At 46.0% G+C, this 27,981-nt stretch overlaps 1 protein-coding gene across 1 annotated transcript; it reads left to right on the top strand.

Moving 5' to 3' along the window:
• The first annotated feature begins 55 nt into the window (after positions 1–55).
• Positions 56–21,765, top strand: LOC121005969 (ADP-ribosylation factor 1-like). Its single transcript, XM_040438836.1, has 5 exons — positions 56–199; positions 16,346–16,522; positions 17,199–17,309; positions 18,293–18,417; positions 19,683–21,765. Exons 2-5 carry the CDS (start codon positions 16,375–16,377, stop codon positions 19,842–19,844), a joined length of 546 nt encoding a protein of 181 aa, XP_040294770.1. The 5' UTR covers positions 56–199; positions 16,346–16,374; the 3' UTR covers positions 19,845–21,765.
• The last annotated feature ends 6,216 nt before the right edge of the window (positions 21,766–27,981 follow it).

The raw sequence follows: 27,981 nt of genomic DNA, 5'->3' as shown, positions 1-27,981 counted from the left end.
TGTCACGTGTCCTCCTGACGTCACGCGGTCCGTACGGAGCATGGGACGTCGACATTACCGTGTGGGGATTGGCTGGCGGTTGAGCATGCGTAGTCTGGAGTAGTTCCGGCACTTCTTCCTTCGGTGACGTCAGCAATCGCCGCCATTTCGTGTGACCGATCGGTGGCGAGAGCAGGAAGTCGGTGAAGGAGAAGCTCTGGTAAGAGGGAGGTTTTCGCTATTCCGGATGAATGTGTGGGTTAGTGAATGGTTTGTAGGTGGTGGGGTGCACGCATGTTGCGGGGGCTCAGTCCCTCCATTGCTCAGCATAATGCGGATCTCATGTAATACTGCATTATTAATGTGGGGTTTCATAGGCTGAATTCTCCTTTAGGTGCTATGGTGACCAATACATAATACATTTCTCTTCTGACCATTGGAAAGCTTCTCTCCCAGGGGCATGAATAGGCACATTAGATATGTGACCGGTGACGCCTTCCCTGGGCTGTCACTGTATGGTAGCTCGCCCTGTTTGATGTCGCGAGATGGCATTTAAAGGGGCTGTCTTGTTTCAGCGGCAAACCGGACAACCCACAGGGTCAATCTGCTATAAAGAACCGGTAAGTACTTACCTGACAAATCCTGGTTCACTCACCTGCACCAGTGACATCACGTCACCTCTGCAACCAATCTGCGGCTGCAGCCGTCTAGTGATGTGACATCACTGTGCGGCTGAGATGGGGAAGACCGGGGTGACAGCGCTGGATCTGCCATGTAAGTACTTATTGCAGGTTGATCCTTAGGGTTGTCCAATTATTTTAAAGAGAACCTGTCACCAGGATTTTGTGTATAGAGCTGAGGACATGGGTTGCTAGATGGCCGCTAGCACATCCGCAATACCCAGTCCCCATAGCTCTGTGTGCTTTTATTGTGTAAAAAAAACCTATTTGATCCATATGCAAATTAACCTGAAATGAGTCCAGCGTGAAGGAGCTCAGCACCGCCCCGCATCCTCAGAATCTCCTCCTTGCTCCCCGACGTCATAAAGCTAGAGCACCGTAATCTCGTGATGTGCGAGCTAGCGCATGCGCAGTTCCTTCCCTGAGGCTGATGCCAGCACAGAGAAGGAACACTATGATGACACTGCGCATGCGCTAGCTCGTGCATCTCAAGATCACGGCGCTCTGGCTTTCTGATGTCGGGGAGCAAGGAGGAGATTCTGAGGATGCGGGGCGATGCTGGACTCATCTCACGTACAGGACACATCTCAGGTTAATTTGCATATGGATCAAATAGTTTTTTATCCACAAAGAGCACACAGAGCTATGGGGGCTAAGTATTGCGGATGTGCTAGCGGCCATCTAGCAACCAGCTCTATACATCAAATCCCGGTGACAGGTTCCCTTTTAAGTGACTTGACTCCCCCCTCCCAACCCATGGAGGTCAGTGGACACCCAAAACCGTTGCGCAATCGCCCATTGATTCCAGGGAATTCTTTCTTGGTTGTCTAAGCATGCAAAGATTGCAGCTGACCACTGCACTGGTGGCCTCCATGTCGTAGGACCCACGAGTCACCTAGATTTGAGCTTCAACATAGCCATCGTATGTATGACCAGTGGAGGCAGAGCCTTCCAAAATGCCAGAGGCAGGGTGGTTACTGGGAAATGTGCCTGCACTGGTCATCATCTTGCATGTCTGAGGTGACTAAATGAAAAGCTATTTGTGTAATCGAGGCCGGAGTAATATGGTGATATGCCGGTGGAGATCTATCAAAACTGCCGCAAAGGAAAACTAGCCCATAGCAACCAATCTGATGCCACCTTTTCATTTTTCAGCGCTCCTCTGGAAAATGAATGGTGGAGTCTGATTGGTTGCCAGTTTTTATCTTCACCATACTGTCCAGTAAAGATATATATAATTGGGGGGGGGGGGGATGGAAAGGTCTAGTTCCAAGATGGAATGTCTTCTGCATGCAGCCCCATTTGGACACAAGTGTCGGTCAGACAGTCCCACAGTTACTGCCTACCCCATCATAAACTGGGCTGGACAAATTCCAGTGAAGTAGCTAATGGGGGAGATTTATTAGAACTCGTTCAACGAAAGAGCGGAGATTACACCTCCATTTTTGGTAAAATGTAACCGCAACCTGATTGGTTGGCATGTGGGACTAGTCCACTTTACCATGGCAATGGTTTTGACGCCTCTCCACTATGTCTACGGTGGTTGGGGTTTTCTTTCTGTTAGTGTCTGTGGAAGGTGTTATTGCCTATCTTTAAAAAAAAAATGAATTCACCCGGTTCCTGGAGTGGTCTCCTGATGTCTACACTGACCTGTCCAGTCCGTCTACAACGTTTAGATGGAGACGAGATGCTTGGTGGGGCTGTCAGGTAAAGCTGCCCACAGCCCATAATAGTATTACCTCCCCTCCCCCCTGATATAAGGAGTGTCTGATGTTTTAGATTAGCATGACTGAAATAGATGAACATTACTGCTCAGGTGACCTCAGTGTTACCACCACCACCATTACTTGGATATATGGAAAAGTAAAGGAAGCTCAGCAGAAAGTGTTAGTCCCAGGGGTACTTCATTGGCCCACCCTAGCCTTGCTCCTGTCACCCCTGGAAAATAGCAGATTCTGCCATGGGAAGCTGAGGCCAATCGGGCATATCTGACAGGCCAAAGGTAATAGAACATGGTGGTCATTCATCTGTCTGATGTCCTTCAGAATAAGAGTAGCTTATTCCACTCTGTAATGTCCATATATCATAACGGGGTTTATGGGCTTTTGGGCCCCTCTGATAAATGTGCTATAGTACTACAGGCATGACGACTGGCATTTCTGTTTATCATTGGCACCTTCATGACGTCCATCATTAATGTCAGGATTGTCTTGCCTTGCTTCGAGTGAAATAGATAAGGCCACTTTCACACTTGCGTAGTGAGGGTCCGGCAAATACCATACGAGTGACTGAACTGATGCATCCTGAACGGATTGATCTCCATTCAGAATGCATGGGGATGAAACTGATCAGTTCTTTTCCGGTATTGAGCCCCTAGGACGGAACTCAATACCGGAAAAGAATAACGCTAGACTGAAAGTACCCTAAATGCTGTCAATCTGATTGCAATAGATTGGAGTCTAATCATACTGTATGCTTAGATCTTTTAAGTGTCCATTTTATTAGGAGACAGATCTTCCAGAACAGGTTCACATGTATGTTGGTGCCATATGCGATTAGGTGCATCTAAAGTCTACTTTCTATTTGGGGCAGCAATATATACCCATCTGGACCATGGCCAGCGTTTTTTAGCCCTCATGGGGCTTCAGTTGCTCCCTTGCTGTGGAGACCATTGACTTTTCTCACACTACTTCAGAAGCTATAATCACAAATGTCCTCCAATAAAATGTGAAACCGCACACTGCATAATCTCCACGTGTTCTACCAGACTTTGGACTTGAGTGCTTAAAGGGAGTCTGTCACCACAATTTGACTTTATAGAGCGCTTACATAGCGCTGTAGCATAACTGTAGTTCTTGTGAAGTTCACCCGAGGAAAAAACCGACTTTTATTCGTATGTAAATGAGGGCTCGCAAGTGCCCAGGGGCGGCGTTCACGTCGTTGGAGCCCGGGCTGCTGTGCCTCTTTTGCTCATATCCCAGCCTCTGCCCGCCCTTCTCTTTTCTTGCGTCCTCCTTCTCTCCCAGGGAGATCCTGCGCTCTCCCTCGCTGGGCCGGCGTATGCGCACTGCGATGCCCATTGTGGGCACTGCATTATTGTAGCTACACGCGCATGCGCCAGCCAACCGCACGAAACCAGCGGCAAGGAGGCGGACCAGAGGCGCAGTAGCTACAGTGATGCCGTGCCCACAATGGGCATCGCAGTGTGCATTCCCCGGCCCAGCGAAGGAGAGTGCAGGATCTCACTGGGAGAGAAGGAGGACGCAAGGGAAGAGAAGGGCGGGGATATGAGCAAAAGAAGCAGAGCCCCTGGGCACTTGCGAGCCCTCATTTACATACGAATAAAAGTCTGTTTTTGCCTCGGGTGAACTTCACAAGAACACAACAAAGGTACCATTTGAATCATCTACAGTTCTTCTACAGCGCTATGTAAGCGGTCTATAATGTCAAATTGTGGTGACAGACTCCCTTTAAGTTAAGTGTTAGCTAACATAGTTAGCATTCAGAGGCTATTGATTATCTGGTCAGGTATTACCAGTCTTGTATTGAAAGTGTCTAGGATAACCCACATTTTTGCTGTTTGCATTTAACCCTGAGGTCATCTTCACAGAAGCGGTCAAGTAAGGCTACTATCACACTTGCGTTGTGCTGTCCGATTTTGAGATCCGGCACAGGCTTTCAAAACCGCAGCACAACGCTTCGGTTTGTCCCCATTCATTGTCAATGGGGACAGAACTGAACAAACCGGAACGGTGTGCGCCAGTATGCATTCTGTTCCGGTTTGTTGGGTTCCCATGCCGGCCACAAAATTGCTGCAAGCAGCGGTTTTGTGTGCGGCTTGGAAAACTGAACCAGCCGGCTCCAACACCAAAATCCAAGTCAGTAGTGCTAGATCAGGTTTTTAGTTTCTGATGTAATACAACTGGATCTGTTCTGAACGGATGCTGTCGGTTGTACTTTTCGAACGGAAGAGTTTTGCTGCGGTTTTGAGATCCCATGCCGGTTCTCAAAACCGTACAGCATGAACGCATATGTGAAAGTCGCCTTAGGCAGGATTTCATGGTGACTGCTCGCCTCCTTGTCACTCCTTTTACATTTCAGCGGGCAGGTTGTGTCCACTCCTCCATGCTTACAGACCCTATACACGTTACATTCATGTCATGTGGAGTGGCTGGCCAGTGTGTCTCGCGGTCTCCCAACTACCTCTTGTCGGCAGGTATCCATGAGGGAAGAATGATTGGGCAATATTGGAATTCAACATGTCCAATCGTTTGTTCAAACAGGGCATGCCCAGAGCCCAGTAGGGGGTCATATGCATAGTTTACTGAACACATTTTGTCAGCCATCTTAGGTGTGCGTTCAACTATAAGGCTTCAGTGTTGGAGGGGATATAACCCAGTTGTACTCTTGACCTCATTGGGTGGAGTTGCCATCAAATTGTAATAAAGTGGGACACCTTCATTGATACCATTCACTTGTGTCAATGGGTGGTCATTTTTATATGCTCCTATATATGTCTATCAAGCAGAACTTTCCTGTTTCAAGGTCAAACCTACAGTTTTGCCAATGTAGTAGAAAGAATAGGTGGACCACATAGGCCAGGGGTGTCAAACTCCTTTTCATGGAGGGCCACGTCAGCATTATGGTTTCCTTCAAAGGGCCGGCTTCCAGAAATCCAGCACCAGAGTCTGCAGTGCAGTCCTGTGTAACACCGCAGATAGCACAGTGAGAACACTGAGTACAGATAATGTAGTAATGTTACCAGCAGTCCTGTGTAAGGCCTTATGCACACGAACGTATCTTCTTTCCGTGTCCGTTCTGTTTTTGCTGTATGAGGAACCATTCATTTGTCATATGTGCCATAGACCAACAAATGCTGTCATTATTGTCCAGGCGCAAAGCTTCATGGCCATGAAATTGGTGCTATCAGTTAGTGTGAGGTCCCCCTAATATTCCAGTATGTAACTGAGGAATGTTCCTATCCTCTTTCTACATGTACACGTTGACGCTGACTTGTCCCTTTGAAAAATACAATGCAGTCTGCAGGCAGCACGGTATAGAGCGAGGACCGCCCTCTGGACTCCTAAGCGTAGAAAGGGCAGGGGTTGTGCAGTGCTTAGATAGGTCATCAATATCAGATCAGCTGTTTGAAGGTCTTCAGGCGCTTGGGCGCTCGCTGTCTAGATCGTAGCGTGGCGCAGTGTTATTACACCTTGCTCTCCTGTTCACTTGAATGAGCGAGGAAGGTGTAATTGCACTGCTCCACCAGTCCTGGTGCCTACATTCTGCCTCTCTGATGGGTCCGTGCTCCTGCCTGACGTCTCGGTCATGTGCTCTCATCAGTTGCTGATCACGTGTGGTGCATTCCAGGAAATGAGATTCAGGAAGGGCTATGGTGAGAGCAGGCCCTGCCAGCCTCGCAGGACAATCTGAACCTGGCTTTTATTGTTCTCTGTGCCCTGCATGATTGTGGCAGGGTCCTTAGAGGGAAATAACCACTTTGTGGCATCTGATATTGCTGATGAATCTTACGTCCTGGTTTTATGAGCCTGAAATGCTCTCGACATATGTGTCTGGTGCATCCATAGGTCTCCATTTACCTAACTAAGACCAAACGCATGCACCTTCAGCGTCCATCTGGCCGGTGTATGGTGCGATACATTTTTTTTTTCTTTTCTGTAAAATTATTACGGGCGGTTCCAGGCGAGCGATCTCTCGTCTGTGTTCCAACAGATGAGTTTTTAAACAGACCGCACACAGTCATGTTTCTCGCAGACCCATTCATTTAAATGAGTGAGTTTTGGGAGGGAAATCAGATCTGGGTGCAGGTTGTGGTTTTCTCTGCACATACTGATTGTCCATATGGACCCATTGACTTTAATGGGTCAGCGTTCAGTCTGAGTGATGTCCATTTTGCACCCGAACGTGAACATCATGTGTCTGAACGAACCCTAAACCTGTGGGAAGTGGCATACATTGGATCCTTTTATCAGGAAGTCCTCATGATGGATATCTCTGTGTACTGCAATTAGTGGGGACGTAATTTAGGTTGTATTCAGATTGCCTGCGTTATGTCCGCAGGGCACATGATTATTATTATTTTATTTTTTTACTGCACAGTGAGGCCTTTGTAGGAGGCACTCCTGGTGGCGGCCTCAGACAAATGTCTCTGGTCTCCAGGTCCATGTCGAATGCCTGTGTGAATTGACTCGTAAGGTCTTTGCGCGGCCTATTGTGCACAGTGACTGAGAATAACCCGCCTGAATCGGTCTTAAAGGGGTTCTCCAGGAATTAAAGGTATTCTGTCATGACATTTTAGGCCTATAACCTAAACGTATGGCCAGGTCTGTCCAAATAGCATAAATCCGAAACTGTACTTATTAAATGTGCCTGTGGTTCTATTAGCACATAAAACAGGTTTTTATAACCTGTCAATCACCTACCTAAGGTGCCCGAGGGGACGTCGCTTCATACAGGGTGCCCGGCTGCAGCCATCTCCGTCTGGTGCCCAGCGCTGCCTTCCCACTAGAAATCGCCGCCCTCCCTGTCTATAGTGTCGCCTTCCTCACCTCAGTGCGGCCCCCGCAATCGTCCGGTCCCTCTGCCAGATCCCGCGCGTGCGCACTAGGCATAACCTGAGGGACCGGACGATTGCGGAGGCGGGGCTGAGGTGAGGAAGGCGGCGCTGGGCACCAGACGGAGATGGCTGCAGCCGGGCACCCTGTATGAAGCGACGTCCCCTTGGGCACCTTAGGTAGGTGAATGGCAGGTTATAAATACCTGTTTTATGTGCTAATAGAGCCACAGGCACATTTAATAAGTACAGTTTCGGATTCATGCTATTTGGACGGACCTGGCCATATGTTTAGGTTATAGGCCTAAAATGTCATGACAGAATCCCTTTAAAATAATGAAAATACTTAAATATTATTTTATAATATATTCACAAATACCTTTTCATTAGTTATAATGGCTCATTTTGTCTAGGGAGCAATCAGAAGAAAAAATAAAATGGTCGCTGTCCTATCAGTACACACAAAACCTGTCCTAATCACACAGGAGGACAAGTTCCTTCACCACAATGAGCCATAGTGCTGCCTCATCCTCCTCTCTGCTTGTCAGGAATCATAATCCTGAATACAGGGGAATCTCTGTGGGAATGGAGAAGATGAGGAGACACGAGAGGAGGTGAAGTGGGGATAATGAGCAGCAGCATTTGTATGCAGTCTCCATTACCACAGTCTGTCCTGTCCGTCCTCTCTGTACTTCATGTCTCCGATTCAGCTAAAGTTCTTATCTCTATTCAGGATCATAGTCCCTAACAAGTAGAGAGGAGCTCTTTACCCCAGTGTTGTAAAGTAACTTGTCCTCCTGTGTGATCAGGACAGGTTTTGTGTGAACTAATAGGACGGCGGCCATTTTGTTTCCCCTGATGGATGCTCCCCAGAAAAAAACGGGCCATTATAAATAATGAAAGGTAATTGAGAATATATTTATAATAAAGTAATATTTAAAGGGGTTCTACAGTTTGTTTCAACTGATCAGCAAGGGTCCAACACCCAGGGCCCCCGCCGATCAGCTGTCTGAGATGGCAGCGGTGCTCCAGCAGCGCCGCGGCCTTCTCACTGTTTACCGCTGGCCCACTGATGTCACGACTAGTATCAACTGGCCTGGGCGGGATTAAGCTCCAGTCAAGTGAACAGAGCTTAGCCGCGCCCAGGCTAGCTGATACTAGTCATGACGTCACTGGGCCTGCAGTAAACAGTGAGAAGGCCGCGACGCTGCCATCTCAAACAGCTGATCAGCGGGGGTCCTGGGTGTCGGACCCCCGCCGATCAGATGCTGATGATCTATCCAGAAGATAGATCATCAGTTAAAACTACAGAACCCCTTTTAAGTATTTTCATTTTCTTAATTCCCGGAGAACCCCTTTAACTGAGGGGTTATACGTTCTAACTTTGTATACGTTTGAAACACCAGAATGGGTAAAGTTCATCAATTTTTGCTGTAAATGTGCATAAAGGGGGCATAAAGATCTGACCTTATTGTCCATTATGCACGTTACTTGTGGCTATGCTGGAAACACATTTGTGCAGCCGTTTGGAAATCTTTACAGAGGTTCCCTTTAAGTTAAAGGAACCCCCCCAGTGTGTCAAAAGCTGCCTGTGCTGTTTACAAAGACGTACACAGCTGGGCACAGTAAGAGACAACTTGAGGTAGTGTCCATCAGCTCCAGATGTCAGGAGGCATATTCATTAAGAGATTTTTTTCTTTTATACTTGGTACAGTAGCTGATTCTGTAAGACCTTGCTTTATGTGGATTACTATAGTATGTTAGTTTTAGGCTCAGTGAATGATTGTTCGGATGGCTCCCTGAATTAAAAGGGTTGTCTAGCCTTGGAGACGAGAACCCTTTTGGTCCCGACCTGTGATCCTGAAGCCTGTGATCATAAAAAAAAAAAAACTCTCCTGTCAATGGTCCTGCTGCTGCTTGTGGTCCGCACGGGACCAGGAATTGTCTGGGTCCCATTACCGTGGCGTCCGCAGTCACAGCAGCTCACCCACTCCACAGCCGTGCAAGGAGACCCTGGACCAGTGAAGCAATTGTAAAAGAGCAAAAATCCAGCACGCAGGCCACGGATAAAATCCAATAAAACCGGAAGAGGTTGCGCAACATATCCCGGTCAGCCTATGGAATTTTAAAGGATTACAATAAAGAAATTGTATTTTATCCGTCACAGCAGTAACTTTCAAGCCGCTGAGGCCTGTATGTACCTGGAGCGGCACTGGGACCCATCCACTTCCTAGTCCTGCGGGCACAATAAGCATCCGGGAATGGAGCAGGACCATGGCTGTAAGTCTTCCTTGTTTTAATGTTCAGGGGCAGAGGTCTGTTAACTGCTGATGTTGTGACTGGATACAGTGGTCTTGGCAGCCAGACGCTTCCTGGTCCTTGGGACCACGGACAGACGAGTCTTCCTTTTTTATTAATTTTTTTTTATGTGCAGGAGCACAGGTCCGGATCAAAGTGGTTGTGGTCTCCAAGGCCAGACAACCCCTTTACTATTATTTAATATTATGCACCCAAGTATCACAGCGTTAGCAAGGCAGCCATAGAAATGAATGGGGTTGCAGTGTGACTCGCACATTAGCAATGACCTCGGAATCGCCCAAAAATCCAGCAGTGTGTGTTTGTGTTTTTTTTTTTTTTTTTTTATATTCAGGGTTCGCTGTTGTAGCAAACGTGTGAGTCACACTGCGACCCCATTCATTTCTATGGTTGCACTGCTACACTGTGATATTTGGGCGTGAGACATGTGTGGCACCCACAATCTCTGTGTAGCCATACCAGGAAAGGGTTGTACAGCCAGAAAAACATGTCTGTAATCCTCCAGGACTGGCTCCACGCTCCTCCACAGGTTGTCTGGTATTGCAGTCCCATTTCATTAAGGTAAATGGAGCTGAGTTGCAATACCACACACAAGCCATGGGCAGGAGAGGCGCTGTTTTTGAAAGCTTTGTAATCCTGTACAACCCCTGTGAAGGGACGCGTCCATACATTTTTATTTTTATACAAAAACCCAGTGGATGATTTTCTGCATATAGCTTCTTGTGGCCGAAGGGGGATGGGTGGCTCAATTTAGAGCATCACACTGATAAGTGCACTTTTCTTCTGTGGACATCTTTATCTATGCCTAGATACAGCTGTCAGTGTTACCTCAGTTCTACTGAACTACTATTCTATGAACAGATACCATCTTCCCCTCTCAGCCGCTGTAAACTGACAAGAGGTTACCTTAGCACCCCTTGTAGGCGCGGCAGCTGACGGCTTCAGAAGGACAATAATTTTTGTAGTTAATTTTTCATGGTACAATACTGCTTAAATGAAACTGAAAACAGGCGCAAATTCTGGGGGGAAAAAGTTTTCTATGAATATTTTTAATAAAAATTTTTTAAAAAAAGTACCCTTTCTGCCCGAAGTGTCCCTTTTTAGAGTTTGCAGGAGGGGTTTTCAGTAGTGGTGGTGCAGCACTGTTAGGACCTCATGTACCGTCTGAATGTCATCGGTTTATGATACCTGCATGGTATAGAAATGCTCCCACATGTCGTACATCTTCATCATTGCCTCCTGCCCCCTCTTAGCTGAATCATTGATTAATGTGTTTTATAGGCAGTTTTTTCCATTTATTTTCTGGTGACGGCAGAAGTGTGTGGGCAAGAGCAGTGTCTCATCTGAGGGTAGCGCTTCGCTGATTCTTTCTTAAATGAAGTGCCTGTGGGGCTTAGCCAGGCGACGGCTCTTTCACCCGTAAATCTGCGTGACCAGTTCCAGTAGCCGTGTGAATGCAGGGGACGTCCGAGGTGATGAACTTGCCTTCATCAATAGACTGATGAGCCGATACCTACAGGCTGGCCGACGTTCTTGTAGTAGTCTGGTTAGTTTGACTGTAATGGATGCAGAAAGTCTGTATCAGATCTCCCATAAAAACAACTTCTCCCCTATCCACAGGTCTGATTTGGGCCACCATACTGGATGGATTGGGGTCCTCTGGCATCCACGGCTATTATGTCTGAAATGGCAATATTCTCTTCAGAGCAAGCCTCCCCTGCCCAGGTCAGCTGCACGGCTGCCTTTAAGGACACAGGATGGTTGCTAGGAAGGTGCTGCGTGACAACGTGACTGGTTGTCAGACATGAGTCAGCAGTTTGTCTCCAAGCTGGATTGGCCGCGTGCTGACAGCAGAGAGGAGGAAAGCCGCTTAGCAGCAGGCACACCACAATATCCTACCGCATCAGTGTCTGAAGATGAATTTAGTTGGAGAACCTCTTTAACTCCAGGCGGCCTCCTCCAACCCCTAGTCATCACTGTGTGATGTAACGTACAGCGGTGTGAATGCGTATAGCTTACATGACACCGTTGACCCTGGTTCTGATCCGTACCATTCTGTCTTCGCCTTCAGTGTGCTGTCTGTGCTAATGGCAGTCGCCGCACAGCACTGCTCTGTGCGTTACGGATCATTGGGCCTCATGCCCCTAGCAGCCTCCTCTTCTAAAGGTCCCTTTAACCTGGAGATGGTCATTCTTGAGGGCCCATGTTTGCCCAGCATACAAGGAACTATAGTGGAGTCTCATTGTCCTGTTTAGGGCTCATTCACACAGCCGTATTTACATGTCCGCAAAATTGCAGAACTTACCCATTCATTTCAATGGGGCTGCAAAATATGCCGAAAGCACACTGGGTGCTGTCCACATCTGTGCTTCTGTTCTACGGCCCCGCAATTGCGGACAGGAATAGACATCTCTATCATAGGGCAGACCAGTTCCACAAAATGCGTAACGCACATGGCCGTCATCCGTGTTATGCGGATCCGTAAATTGCGGACCATAAAACACATACTGTCATCTGAATGAGCCCTTAGTCTAAGTTCAGATGTGGCGGACATTTTCCACTGCCAAATCTGCATGCTGCATATGGACTAAAGGAGTTGTCCAACTCGGGCAGCCCCACTCGATGTGGTAAAATGACAAACAAAATATTTATTTTAAGGTACTATAGCAGTGTGTACCTTCCCTGTAGCCAGCGGCAGAGCAATAAACCTCAGATGGAAGTCACCCAGTAGTTAGAAGCCATTAGCATATTTCTAGGCAAATTAGCTGCTGCTTTCCTGGGATTCATTTGGCATTGAGTTAAATATTACCTCCGAGCATGAAATAAACTGCCTGCGCAAATAGTCTGCAGGTGAATGTGGTAGAAGACATGGACCATCCTGTCCGGCCCCTCGTATTCGTGTAATTGTGTGTCTCCACTGTACACCAGCTTTATATTGCACCCCCTCCTGTCAGCGAGGTACACTGTCAGATGTCTAAAGTTGCCATGACGACTGTTCCCACGTCTACTGAATCTTCTTGCCTATTAATGGACAGTGAAGGACACAGGCACTTGGCAGCAGAGCAAAGGCTGGATCTATTTGCAGAAAGGAGAATTATTATTTGCGTATTTTAAATTCTGAATCTTTTCCAGGGGTAAAAGTAATGAACATCCATATTGGGTCTTCTGCAAATTGCAGTCCCCAGTGCACAGGCACAGTCCGTGTGGCCTGCGCTGTGGCGGCTGCAGATCCATTCAACTTGATTGGGTCAGTGGTCCATCCATACAGCAAAAATACATAACCATAAGGGACACAGATATCTCGGATAATACTCCAAGTTTTCACACCATTAGGGAGCATTCACACGTCCGTGTTTTTCTTCCGTGTCCGTTCCGCAATTTTTGCGGACAATGCAAGGACCCATTCATTTCTATGGTTCCGCAAAAATTGCGGAATGCCTTTCATTGTCATCCGTGTGCTGTCCGTTCCTTTTAATTTAGAACATGTCCTATACTTGGCTGCAAATTGCGGTCCGTGGCCCCATAGAAAGTCATTGGGTCCGTAAAAAAACGGATAGCACACGGAAATGCATCCATATGTCATCCGTTTTTTGTGGACCCCTGGACTGAAAACATTCTAGGAAACCGAATTTCAGTTCCATTTCAGTTTTTTGCGGACAGTTAAAAATGGATGACACACGGAAGCACCACGTCCGTATTATACGGATTTACGAAACTGAAAGATAATTGAAGACATACGGAACACACTGATTTGTGGACCGCAAAACCAACACGGTCGTGTGAATGCTCCCTTATACGTAGTTGTCAGCTGTGTACCAAAAAACGGAACCCCTTCCCCCACTAGCGAAGAGATGGTTACTCTGAACCCCTGCAAGGGTATCAAACGTCTAAGAAGATATCATGTCTATCTATGAGTGTGGTCTGGACCCGTCTGTCTCCAAATTCAAACATGGCTCCCATTTCTCCCTCTACGTCATTCTCCCCAAATCTATTGTTCCCTACATTGGATCTGAACATAAAGATTTGCTATCTAACTGCACCACTTGGTGTCCCCCTCCTCCATCGCCAGGGGATTAGAGGCAGGCCGTGAGGAAGACACGCCAATCCTCGAAGAAACTCGCTTGTCCCATATTTTTGTAAACTTGGTGATACACTGCCTTTTGACATAGACCCCCTTTTCTAGTCGAAATATACCCTCCATTCTTTTCAGAAACTCGGCTAAAGTGGGGGGTCGTCAGCGAAGCCAGTGCTTAGCAATTAGTTTCCGGGCCTGAAAAAGTAGGCGCTGTACACTCAAGCGCGTACAATGGTCCGTAATGTCTAATATCCCCATGCCGTAGGACCAGGCAGAACCCCCTACATGATAAGCGTCCTTGATACTTTGTAGTACGCGCATTCCCATGTGCACTAGAGATGCAGGGCCCACCCCACATCTTGGGCAGAAGGCGTCTGCTCTAACCCCAATTTTAAACAGGATGGGGTCCGGTATACGTGGTGAACGAGTAATGGTTGAGACATACGCTGGCCTTCACTGACAGCTGAGGCGTCGGTGCCAATACTGCACTCCATTGATCCACCGATATAGGGCCAACATCCTTCTCCCATTTTGGTCTAACCTGCAGAGATTAGTCTCCCACAGACTTCACAAAAAGATTCCTATATATTAGGGCTCATGCACACGAATGTATTTTATTTCCGCTTCCGTTCCGTTTTGTTTGCGGGCCGTAGGCGGAACCATTCACTTCAATGGGGCTGTAGAAAATACAGAAGTTACTGTGTGCATTCCGTTTCCATTTGTCCGCATGGCCGTTCTGCAAAAAAGTAGTGCATGTCCTATTATTGTCTGCAAATCACGGTCCAAGGCCCCATTCAAGTCAGTGCGTCCGCAACATAAAACAGAATGCACACGGAACACATCCGTATTTTGCGGATCCATACTGTAGAAATGATATGCCCAGCCCATATTGCTCATGTGTTTGGTGATTAATAAGTTCCTGTTTCTGCAAACGATCCGCAAAAAAAACAGATCAAATACGGAAACCATATGGATATGTTTTGTGCAATAACGGAATGGAAGAGGACTTAAATTGGAGGGGAAAAAAAACCTCAGATACTGAACAACGGATCTGTTAAAAACTGACCGCAAAACAAGGGTCGTGTGCATGAGCCCTTAGCGAGATTAGCCCTCTCGAAGAGTGCCGAGTGAGAGTCTGCTGCATCGGAGGGGCTATTACACAGGAAACTGATGTAGATTTTGCTTGCGCCTGAAATGCGTGTCTTAGTTGTAGAAATTGAAAGAAGGCAGTATGCGGAAGGGCAAACTCATCCATAATTTGTTCAAAAGATTTAAACGCGACATTCTTCTGCAGTTGATATAAGAACACCTTTCTTTTCCCACGAGGAGAACCCTTCCAAGCGGAATATTTCGGGCAGCTGGGGATTCCTCCATAAAGGAGTAACCTGGGTGAAGCCTGTTACGGACCGCAGATCTCGACACTTGCGCCACACCTTACATATTAGGTTGTGTAGGGAGTCCGGCAACCTGAACAGTGAGACCACCTTGTTCCAGTAAGGTTATAGGGAACTCGTGTTCTATAATGTGTGCTGACGCATTGTCCCCAGGGACCCGTCCCCTCAATTGTTGTAACTGGGAAGCGAAGAAGTAGAGCCAGGGTTTGGGAATAGATGGACCTCCTGAATTTGTCCCCCTCTGCAGAGTGTCCAACTTTATCCTAGCCCTTTTTTTACGCCAGATCAAGCTTCTGAATAAATCTTGTATTTTTAATAAAGATCTGTTGCGGGATCCATACGAGGGAGTTATGCAATACATTAGTTTTGGCATAAGTATCCTTTTAAAGAGATTGCTTCTGTCATTGGAAGTTTACACCGTGCATTCATTTTTTCAGACCTAGTACTCGGCAGCGGAATCTGATCAAGCGGAAATAAAATAGATTTATCCCAGTTTATGCGAAGGCCAGACCGATCTCCAAAATCGTGTACAAGGGACCTTATTGGGCCCACTGATCCCTCCACACCCCCTATGTATATAAGCATGTCATCCGCATATAGTGCACCTCACATTTTGACTTATCGTGCCAACGCAGGCTTTGAATGTGATGTGAGCAGATCTAAATACAGGTAAATGCACGGAGGCCACATTAAAGGGAACCCGTCATCAACTTTATGCTAGCCTCAGTGAGGGCAGCATAAAATAGTGACAGAAATGCTGAGGTCAGCGATGTGTTACTGATGAGCGAAAAGTAAGTGGTTGCTGAGAACCAGCATCATAATCATTGAGGCCCAGGCCTTGAGAAGAGTCACATCTACCTGAGAAGAGTCATGGTTATTCCTAATCTCCTGCTCTCCACCACCTGCTGCTGATGATTGGCAGTTCTCTCCTAGAGAGAAAGGGAGAAAACTAGGTAGAAGCCGGTCAGTCATCAGCAGGTGGACAGGAGAGCAGGAATTCATGAATAACCAGGACTCTTCTCAGGTGGCCGTGACTCTTCTCCAGGTCCAGTCTGTAAGGATTATGATGTTGGTTCTCGTCAACCACTTACTTATAACTTATAAATGACAGACCTGTCGCCACATGCACTCACATATCGCTACTTTATTCTGCTGTTAGTATGGGCAGCATAAAGTTGATGACAGGTTCCCTTTAAAGTGAAATGGCACACTGGCATAAGAAACTGGGCACAATTGGGCTTTAAATCCCCTCCAATGAACAGTTCTATGCAAAGTTTTCTTATTTTTGCTAATTCATGCTCTAATTTTCCAATCTTATCTTTACCAGGTGAAGAGGACAAACACACAAACACTACAATGGGGAACATGTTTGCAAACCTTTTTAAAGGCCTATTTGGCAAGAAAGAGATGAGAATTCTTATGGTGGGCCTGGATGCCGCCGGAAAAACTACAATCCTTTATAAGCTGAAGCTGGGCGAGATTGTGACTACTATTCCTACAATAGGTACACACGTCTTCTCTTCAGCATTATGGGGGAAATAAATGTGAAGAAAAAAGACAGTGTTTAATTTTTAGACCATAATCAACCTTGCCTATTCCCTGCTCTGATGTTGGTCCACTCTCCGCTGCTCTAAGGCTTGCTCAGCCATTCACTGGAAGGAACAGTGAGCCGCCTCTGCCATTGATTAGCTGAGTGGGCTTTAACTGGTATTTCCAGTGTGTCCAGCCGAACAGGAAGAGCAGCAGAGACTCAACCAGTGTTAGAATGGCAGCAGGGGGTCGATGAGTGTGGTTAATTTTTAATCCTTTTGTGACTGACTTAAAGGAAAAAAGTCCTTGAAAAATTCCTTTTAGGCTAGTTTCACACTAGCATTAGACATCTCTGGCAGGCTGTTCCAGTAGGGAGCACCCGGCCGAAGGTGTCTGGATCTGACATTGCCAGGCGCTACCCGATACCCATTTGCCCCATTAACTATAATGGGGATCGGCCAAGATCCAGCGCCAACCAATCTCCACCAATTGCCATTATAGTTAACGGGGCCGAACGGCAACACGGTAGCTTCTGGAAATACAGAGAGATAAGGCATGCTGTCCCCTGCCGGATACAAAAGCACTAGTGTGAAACTAGCCTAAGCTGTAGATGTAAGAGGCTCACTCCTAACACTTCTATCTCTTTTCAGGTTTTAATGTGGAGACTGTAGAATACAAGAACATCAGCTTCACTGTTTGGGATGTTGGTGGCCAGGACAAAATCAGACCATTGTGGCGCCATTACTTCCAGAACACTCAGGGTATGTATTTTGTCAGCACCACACCTGTCCACGGGCTGGTTGTGGTAGGTTGAGCATGTGTGGTGCAGCCTTCCTGTGTTTGGTTTCAGTCCATAGTAGTCCATGTTTCCCATTTATGACACTGCTGCAAATGAAGTAGACGGCAGGACACTTAATGGCCGTCATGACACCAAACTTCCTTCTGCTAACTGCCTGGAAATGGTCCGGACAGGGGTGTGTAATGAAGTTGCTGTCTGTGTGTGGATGGTGGATAATGAATCTGTGGGAGCTGCTCATGCTTGTTGGTGGATCAAGCGATCCCCTCTACTGGTGGCCTGTCTGGGCCGCCCAGGACTTATTTGCCGTGTGCATGGCCTCACTTAAAGAGGACCTTTCACCAGGATACATGTATTGAAATGGTTATATTACCTTACAGAGTGCGGCCCCCAGTGATGTCTTTCCTTTCTTTTTTTTTTTTTTTTTCTTTTTTAAAGGACCCCTCCCCTTCGTCAGTTGTGGTCCCCGTTTGTTTTGGCACCTCATATGCTAATGAGGCGATTTGGTTTAACTAGGCGGGGACTTGAATTTGTCCTGGGCACGGTTATCTTCTCCTTGGCTGCGAGTGCATCCAATCAGAGCGCCCCGCTCTTAGCCATGGAGAAGGAGCTCAAGTTCTCGCGAGATTCGCAAGAACTTGAGCTTTTACACATCCCGAGCCGTGCGCCATCTTGGAGTCCCCGGCGGAGAGCATCGCAGCGGCATAGGTAGCAGCTCTAAAAATATTTTGACACCACCTGATATTTGGATCAGTAGTGTTTTTCAAGCGGTGGTGCTGTTCCAACAGAAGTTTCTGTAGCCCTCATGGACAAGAGCCCCATGGTTTCTAAAGCAAATAGACCGAGAGTACAATGGGGATGCTGAATTTTGGGTGTTGGCACTATAAATTGATTAAAAATCTTCCACTTAAAAATTGTTGGTCATTTGGACTCTTCTCTTATACACAGGACTCATCTTTGTGGTTGACAGTAATGACAGAGAGCGAGTCAATGAAGCAAGGGAGGAATTGACAAGGATGCTGGCAGAGGACGAGCTGCGGGATGCAGTGCTACTAGTATTTGCTAACAAACAGGTAATCTACATACAAATACATATACTGTATATTTCTAAGCTCTACTAGTAATTTGATGCAGATTAGGATCTCGGGAAACATGACGATTAGTGGAGGAAGTTCTTATGCGATTTCTACTTTGTTAAAGGGGTTGTCGGAGTTAAATAAAAAACTCAAGCAGCCCCTGCAATTGATCTGTAATAACAAAAGAATAAGTACTTACCCCCATTCTCCGCTGCTTCTTCCTGCACTGCACTCCGGTCCTCCCTGCTGCTGTTTTATTTTCCTGGGTGAAGCGGTGACGTTCCACGCACACGGGTCATCACTGCAGCCAGTCACTGGCCTCAGCAGTGATGTCCCATGTACTGCTGAGACCATGCATGCGTAGAACATGACCACTGCAGCCATGAAGATAGCAGTGGGGAGGAGCGTAGCGCATTGCTGGGAGTAAAGAAGCAAGTATTGATTCTTTAGTTATTTTAGACCATTTACAGGGTTTGTCTGAGTCCTTCTTTAACCCCCGATAACTCCTTTAAAGGGAACATGACATCTCGTTTGTGTTTGAAACTGCCCACCGTACCATCATCTTGTTGTTATGGTGGTCCAGAATTGATTCTTGTTTCCTTTGAGTAACTTGTAAATCCGCACAAAATGCTTTTTTGTTCTTGCTCTATGTAAATTAACTTGTAGATGTCAAGGAAGCTGGCACAAACCTCCTGAAAGTCAGGGTTTCCCCACCCACACATCTTCCACTGCAGTTTAATTTGATGTTCTCCAGACCAGGGCACGTCATCCACTACTCTCATGAGATCCTGCACAGACTCCATTTACTTCCGGCACATGCCCCCTGGTTTCAGCTCTTCACTGCACATGCACTGAAGGTGAACAGACTCTGCGCGGAATGGATGTTCCCTGGCCTGGCGAAAGTCAATCAAGCTACAGCGGGGAAAGCCTGACTTCCAGGAGGTTTGTGCCAGCCTCCTCAACTTAAAGAAGTGAATTTACAAACAACGAGAAAAATAATAAGTGCGTTTTATGCGGATTTACAAGTTACTCAAAGGAATCTAGAGTCCCTTCTGGACCACCGTAGCCAGATAAAGGTCCTGCGGGCAGTTTTAAACACCTAAACGAGGTGTCAGGTTCCCTTTCACTATTCCGTTAAGGAGAGCTCACTCACAACCCCAGAAGTATTTTTGCTAAATTGCTGTTGAAGCAATTCACTATACACGGAACCGCAGTGAAGTGACAGTCGTGTGACTAGCTTAACCGAATTCTTGTATTTGTAGGACCTCCCAAATGCAATGAATGCAGCAGAAATCACAGACAAATTGGGCCTCCACGCTCTACGTCAGAGGAATTGGTACATTCAAGCAACCTGTGCAACCAGTGGGGATGGTCTGTATGAAGGCTTGGACTGGCTGTCCAATCAGCTGAAGAACCAGAAGTGATCCCACCCTGAGTGAACACCATCCCTCCCTCCGCCCCCTCTTCCGCCTAACTCCCATCCTGTTCAGCATCTTGGCAGGGCTTGGCCAATGCCTCTGCTGCCTCCCAGGCGGGCATGTCATCTCCGCGCACATCTGTGTCGTGTGTCTGTCTGCACGCCTGTGCGAGTGGGAGCAGCAATCTCACACTGTGCCTTATACATGCTTAGCAGTATTAATCCCCCTCTGAATAAAACACTACCCTCCACATAATCAGCCAGCGCATCTCTTTCCACCCCCTTGTTTGTGACACCGACAGGCTTTATAATCGGCAGCAGGTAGATGGACTATCCCTTGTCTAAACTGTAATGCCATTGGGTGGCCATACATTTATATATTCTGTAAGGAGAGGTACTTGGAGTGTGACTATGGCTGATCATTTAGTATTAGGTTATATAGTACTACACTCAATCAGATCTCCGAGGATTCAATGTTAGAAGACATCTTATGTTGGAGCCTTTAGTTTCTGAGGAGATTGTGAGCTCTGACGTTCCTGAGCTAAAGGATAGATTGAGTCTGTATTATAGGATTATGGTGAGGGTTGTAATCTTAATAGAACGGCGAATAGTCCACTCATTTGTGACGTGATTATCCCCCCCCTTTTTTTTTTTTTTTTTTGCTCTCCCTCCTGACATTCGGTTAATTTATGGAGACTGGACACATACGCATCCATTAAATGACCACACTGGAGAGATGTTACAGGGCAGAGGAGAATGCATATATTGGCACAGGGCTGGCATTTCTAGGTGACCTGTGAATCATATCTATTCTAAATACCTCAACCCATTCCCACAGCCATTTCATGCAATGGCCAGTTTGTAATTTGAGTCCCCCTCCCCTTGTACTGACATGCATGTAACATCACCAGCCTGGCTCGCTGAGGCTCCTGAGATGTCTGCTCCCACTCCTAGAATTTTTTTTTCTTATTATTTTGGGGTATCAAGCGCGGTATTCCGTACCTTGAAGGAAGTCTGTACAGTAATAATTTTATTCTAATTTCCTAACGTCACTTACTCATCCACTCTCATCCTTATCCTAATCCCTGGCCCCTTGTCTAATTGTCTGCTAGACCAGCGTTTGGTTGTGTAAGAACCAAGGTGCAGAGGGAGGTGAGGGCTATAGACACGAAAGGGAACATTTCTTGCAAACACGGCAAGTGACTAGGCTTTTAAACTGGCAAAAATCGTTCTCTGGGTCCGCCTGTTGCGGTCATGGACCCAGCCATACAGAATAAACCACAAGGACAGTGCGAGTTGCCTCACCCGGATGTATTCTGAATGTAGGAGGAGTCCTTTAAATTATATGACTATAAAATGTAATAAGTACACAGAGTAGTATTAAATAAATATGACTCGATCAAAGGAAATAAGAGATGATCCTGTACTTTGTATCCTATCTTTCCGTACCCATATGGAGGATACTCACCAGCAATGTGACTCCCAAATTAGAATTTCCTCGTCTCCTGCAGCGCCACCTTCTGGCCACTTGCTGGGAGCTAGTTAACTGTATTGCGCGTGTGAAGGACTTGGCAGCACACGGCGGGATTGCATCCTATTTTAATCTGCGTCTAAATCTTTTGGGTTTCTGTTTATTTTGTGGGGAATGGGGTGTAGCTCTTAACAATTTTAAATAGCGCTATATACTTCAGTCTGTAAATGAGACCGTTTTCATATCGTGCATAAATGGCATCGGAGCTTTAAAGCAACTATTTTCTTTTCCTGTATAAAACCGATACAAAAGCGTGAACTATGTGATGTACAATTGGACCGAAATTGAGTTTTTTCTTTTTTTTTTTTTTTCTTTTTTTTTCTTTTTGTTTATTTTCTAACCATGTTGTAATTTGTCTGAATTACTCTATATTAAAAGAGTTCTGTATTAAATGATATTGTGGTATTGTTCTTTTCGTTGATCTGTATGGGAACAGTCTGATTAGTTGTGTTATGGATTTGTCCTAAATGTCTGATTCCCCCCCTCTCACAAGCGGTCCAAAACGGATCAGTTTTGCCCTAATGTATTGAATGGATAAGGATCCGTTCAGTCTCCATTCTGCTCTGTAAAGGTACACAAAAACGCTGCTTGCAGCGTTTTGGTGTCCGCCTGACTATGCTGAGGCAAACAGATCCGTCCTGACACACAATGTGATTCAATGGGGATGGATCCGTTTTCACTGGCACAATAGAAAACTGATCCGTCCCCCATTGACTTTCAATGGTGTTCAAGACGGATCTGTTTTGGCAATGTTACAGATAATACAAACGGATCCGTTCTGAACAGATGCATGTGGTTGTATTATCTGAACGGAAGAGTTTGTGCAGATCCATGACTTATCCGCACCAAACGCGAATGTGATAGTAGCCTTAGCTGCTCATGTACAAAGTTACAGAAACGGCAGAGCCTCTGGATGTGCCGTAAAAAACTGTCAGGGATAAACAAGGGCGCTTGCGCTCTTCGCTCAACGAAGCCGCTGCCAGGAGTCCGCGGCGCATCAGGCTGAGCATAGTGTGCAGGCGCCGGATCTAGCAGAGGGCCGGCCAGATCTGGCGGCGGTGAGGAAGGCGGCGATTATGACTGGGAAGGAGGCGTTGGGCACCATGCGGCCGGGCACCCTGTATTAACTGACGTCCCCTTGGGCTCCTTAGGTAGGCGATTGACCGGTTATAAAAACCTGTTTTATGTGCTAATAGAGCCACAGGCAGATTTAATAAGTACAGTTTCGGATTCATGTTATTTGTATGGACCTGGCCATATGTTTAGGTTATAGGGCTAAAATGTCATGACCAAATCCCCTTAAAGGACTTCTGTCAGCCCACTAAACCGTTTTTTTTTTTTTTTGTTTACTAATAATCCCTACACTGCGAGCTCTGCATACATAAGTAAAATAATCATTTTGGTTCAGTAGAATTTGATAAAAAGCTTTTTTTAACCACCTCAGCCCCCAGTGCTTAAACACCCTGAAAGACCAGGCCACTTTTTACACTTCTGACCTACACTACTTTCACCGTTTATTGCTCGGTCATGCAACTTACCACCCAAATGAATTTTACCTCCTTTTCTTCTCACTAATAGAGCTTTCATTTGGTGGTATTTCATTGCTGCTGACATTTTTACTTTTTTTGTTATTAATCGAAATTTAACGATTTTTTTGCAAAAAAATGACATTTTTCACTTTCAGTTGTAAAATTTTGCAAAAAAAACGACATCCATATAGAAATTTTGCTCTACATTTATAGTTCTACATGTCTTTGATAAAAAAAAAATGTTTGGGTAAAAAAAAAATGGTTTGGGTAAAAGTTATAGCGTTTACAAACTATGGTACAAAAATGTGAATTTCCGCTTTTTGAAGCAGCTCTGACTTTCTGAGCACCTGTCATGTTTCCTGAGGTTCTACAATGCCCAGACAGTACAAACACCCCACAAATGACCCCATTTCTGAAAGTAGACACCCTAAGGTATTCGCTGATGGGCATAGTGAGTTCATAGAACTTTTTATTTTTTGTCACAAGTTAGCGGAAAATGATGATTTTTTTTTTTCTTTCTTACAAAGTCTCATATTCCACTAACTTGTGACAAAAAATAAAAACTTCCATGAACTCACTATGCCCATCAGCGAATACCTTGGGGTCTCTTCTTTCCAAAATGGGGTCACTTGTGGGGTAGTTATACTGCCCTGGCATTCTAGGGGCCCAAATGTGTGGTAAGGAGTTTGAAATCAAATTCAGTAAAAAATGACCTGTGAAATCCGAAAGGTGCTCTTTGGAATGTGGGCCCCTTTGCCCACCTAGGCTGCAAAAAAGTGTCACACATCTGGTATCCCCGTACTCAGGAGAAGTTGAGGAATGTGTTTTGGGGTGTCTTTTTACATATACCCATGCTGGGTGAGATAAATATCTTGGTCAAATGACAACTTTGTATAAAAAAATGGGAAAAGTTGTCTTTTGCCAAGATATTTCTCTCACCCAGCATGGGTATATATAAAATGACACCGCAAAACACATTCCCCACCTTCTCCTGAGTACGGAGATACCAGATGTGTGACACTTTTTTGCAGCCTAGGTGGGCAAAGGGGCCCATATTCAAAAGAGCACCTTTCGGATTTCACAGGTCATTTTTTACAGAATTTGATTTCAAACTCCTTACCATACATTTGGGCCCCTAGAATGCCAGGGCAGTATGACTACCCCACAAGTGACCCCATTTTGGAAAGAAGAGACCCCAAGGTATTCGCTGATGGGCATAGTGAGTTCATGGAAGTTTTTATTTTTTGTCACAAGTTAGTGGAATATGAGACTTTGTATGAAAAAAAATAAAAAATAAAAAAATAAGCATTTTCCACTAACTTTTGACAAAAAATAAAAAATTCTAGGAACTCGCCATGCCCCTCACGGAATACCTTGGGGTGTCTTCTTTCCAAAATGGGGTCACTTGTGGGGTAGTTATACTGCCCTGGCATTTTCCAGGGGCCCTAATGTGTGGTAAGTAGGTAAATGACCTGTGAAATCCTAAAGGTGCTCTTTGGAATATGGGCCCCTTTGCCCACCTAGGCTGCAAAAAAGTGTCACACATGTGGTATCGCCGTATTCAGGAGAAGTTGGGGAATGTGTTTTGGGGTGTCATTTTACATATACCCATGCTGGGTGAGAGAAATATCTTGGCAAAAGACAACTTTTCCCATTTTTTTTATACAAAGTTGTCTTTTGCCAAGATATTTCTCTCACCCAGCATGGGTATATGTAAAATGACACCCCAAAACACATTCCCCAACTTCTCCTGACTACGGCGATACCAGATGTGTGACACTTTTTTGCAGCCTAGATGCGCAAAGGTGCCCAAATTCCTTTTAGGAGGGCATTTTTAGACATTTGGATACCAGACTTCTTCTCACGCTTTGGGGCCCCTAGAATGCCAGGGCAGTATAAATACCCCACATGTGACCCCATTTTGGAAAGAAGACACCCCAAGGTATTCAATGAGAGCAATGGCGAGTTCATAGAAATTTTTTTTTTTTTGGCACAAGTTAGCGGAAATTGATATTTTTTATTTTTTTCTCACAAAGTCTCCCGTTCCGCTAACTTGGGACAAAAATTTCAATCTTTCATGGACTCAATATGCCCCTCACGGAATACCTGGGGGTGTCTTCTTTCCGAAATGGGGTCACATGTGGGGTATTTATACTGCCCTGGCATTCTAGGGGCCCTAAAGCGTGAGAAGAAGTCTGGAATATAAATGTCTAAAAAATTTTACGCATTTGGATTCCGTGAGGGGTATGGTGAGTTCATGTGAGATTTTATTTTTTGACACAAGTTAGTGGAATATGAGACTTTGTAAGAAAAAAAAAAAAAAATTCCGCTAACTTGGGCCAAAAAAATATCTGAATGGAGCCTTACAGAGGGGTGATCAATGACAGGGGGGTGATCAATGACAGGGGGGTTGATCAATGACAGGGGGGTTGATCAATGACAGGGGGGTTGATCAATGACAGGGGGGTTGATCAATGACGGGGGTGATCAATGACAGGGGGGTGATCAGGGAGTCTATATGGGGTGATAACCACAGTCATTGATCACGCCCGTGTAAGGCTTCATTCAGACGTCCGGATGCGTTTTGCGGATCCGATCCATCTATCAGTGCATCCGTAAAAATCATGCGGACGTCTGAATGGAGCTTTACAGGGGGGTAATCAATGACAGGGGGGTGATCAGGGAGTCTATATGGGGTGATCACCACAGTCATTGATCACGCCCCTGTAAGGCTTCATTCAGACGTCCGGATGCGTTTTGCGGATCCGATCCATCTATCAGTGCATCCGTAAAAATCATGCGGACGTCTGAATGGAGCTTTACAGGGGGGTAATCAATGACAGGGGGGTGATCAGGGAGTCTATATGGGGTGATCACCACAGTCATTGATCACGCCCCTGTAAGGCTTCATTCAGACGTCCGGATGCGTTTTGCGGATCCGATCCATCTATCAGTGCATCCGTAAAAATCATGCGGACGTCTGAATGGAGCTTTACAGGGGGGGTAATCAATGACAGGGGGGTGATCAGGGAGTCTATATGGGGTGATCACCACAGTCATTGATCACGCCCCTGTAAGGCTTCATTCAGACGTCCGGATGCGTTTTGCGGATCCGATCCATCTATCAGTGCATCCGTAAAAATCATGCGGACGTCTGAATGGAGCTTTACAGGGGGTTGATCAATGACAGGGGGGTAATCAATGACAGGGGGGTGATCAGGGAGTCTATATGGGGTGATCAGGGGCTAATAAGGGGTTAATAAGTGACGGGGGGGGGGGGGGGGTGTAGTGGTGCTTGGTGGGACTTTACTGAGCTACCTGTGTCCTCTGGTGGTCGATCCAAACAAAGGGGACCACCAGAGGACCAGGTAGCAGGTATATTAGACGCTGTTATCAAAACAGCGTCTAATATACCTGTTAGGGGTTAAAAAAAACACATCTCCAGCCTGCCAGCGAACGATCGCCGCTGGCAGGCTGGAGATCAACTCTCTTACCTTCCGTGCCTGTGTGCGCGCGTTCACAGGAAATCTCGGCTCACGCGAGATGACGCCTATTGGCGTTAGCGTAGCCTGGGGGAGCCGCCGCAATGACGCCTTTCGGCATTAGCGTGGCGGCAAGCGGTTAAAGTGCCTCTGATTAACCCAAAATAAAGTTCAGCTGCTCTAGTTGGCGTTTTCCTGAAATTTTCGTAGTCGCATCCCTCAGCAAAAGCCATGGTCCACAGAGAGCTTCCAAAGCATCAGAGGGATCTCATTGTTAAAAGGTATCAGTCAGGAGAAGGGTACAAAAGAATTTCCAAGGCATTAGATATACCATGGAACACAGTGAAGACAGTCATCATCATGTGGAGACAATATGGCACAACAGTGACATTACCAAGAACTGGACGTCCCTCCAAAATTGATAAAAAGACGAGAAGAAAACTGGTCTGGGAGGCTACCAGGAGGCCTACAGCAACATTAAAGGAGCTGCAGGAATATCTGGCAAATACTGGCTATGTGGTACATGTGACAACAATCTCCCGTATTCTTCATATGTCTGGGCTGACAAAAAAAAGGTTTAGTGGGCTGACAGAAGCCCTTTAAATGAATAAATTAAAATTTTACTGAATCTATATATCAATCTGCTCCGCTTCTCCTGCTCTATAACGCGCTGCCTTAATTCATGCGACGGGTTCTCTTTAAGGTAAGTTTGCAGGGCCCACTGGGTCCCAGAAAAACCCCTTTAATGATATGATTTAACTCTTGAGAAAATCTCAGTACTATAAAGTAAATGTCACTAAATCTGTTACCTGTGCCTCCCAAGAGTCCCAGATCCAGCAAGACGGTCCCAAATAGCATCCTGCGTCTCAACTTCAACTGTATCTGCATCCACCATTCCACGGCCCGGTGGTTTGGTGCAGGCAGGAATGATGCAGTGACAGGAGAGTAGAGTAGCACTGCATGGTCATAATGGGGTACTACATTTCTCAGCATATGCCATTCATTCCATAGCGGTATACATACATAATACAGACCGCTGCACTAAGCATGAACAAGACGAGTTACAGACTGGTACAGAAGGAGAGGGGGCCTACAATCTACATGATCTTTATATTTATAGGTGTTTTCAAGAAAAGCTGACTGCATGCTGGGGGTCGTAGTTTCACAACCCCTGGAGTGCCGGTGGTTGCTGACCCAGGATATAATCCTGTGACTTTTAGACTGCTCTACAAAAGCTTGGTTAGCACGTTGTCAGTTCATGATCACCATTAGTGTTAATCTATGGAGGGGGCCACATGTAAGTGCATGACCCCTTCATAGGCTAGCACAAGTGACAATAAGGCACTGTAGTTCAATGCAGCTGGGCTGTGTGATAATATGGCGCCCCCATTCTAAACAGAGAATACTGCAGCATGTGGCGCTAGTCATGATGTAAACCTCAATGTCCTCTATTTGAAAGGATGTGTGCTGCTGTAAAATCTGAAGGAACTGCCTTTTACAGGGCCTTTTTTTTTTTTTCCCTAGCAGGTCAAGAAACCCACCTTTTTAAGAGATTGTCAGAAATTATTCATCTTGGACAAGCCCTCCCAATGGCCTAAAATA

Source organism: Bufo bufo, chromosome 6, assembly GCF_905171765.1.
Source record: "Bufo bufo chromosome 6, aBufBuf1.1, whole genome shotgun sequence".
In the NCBI taxonomy this organism is placed as follows: domain Eukaryota; kingdom Metazoa; phylum Chordata; class Amphibia; order Anura; family Bufonidae; genus Bufo; species Bufo bufo.
The sequence above is the reverse complement of the archived record's forward strand: the minus strand, read 5'-3'. Positions and strand labels throughout refer to the sequence as shown.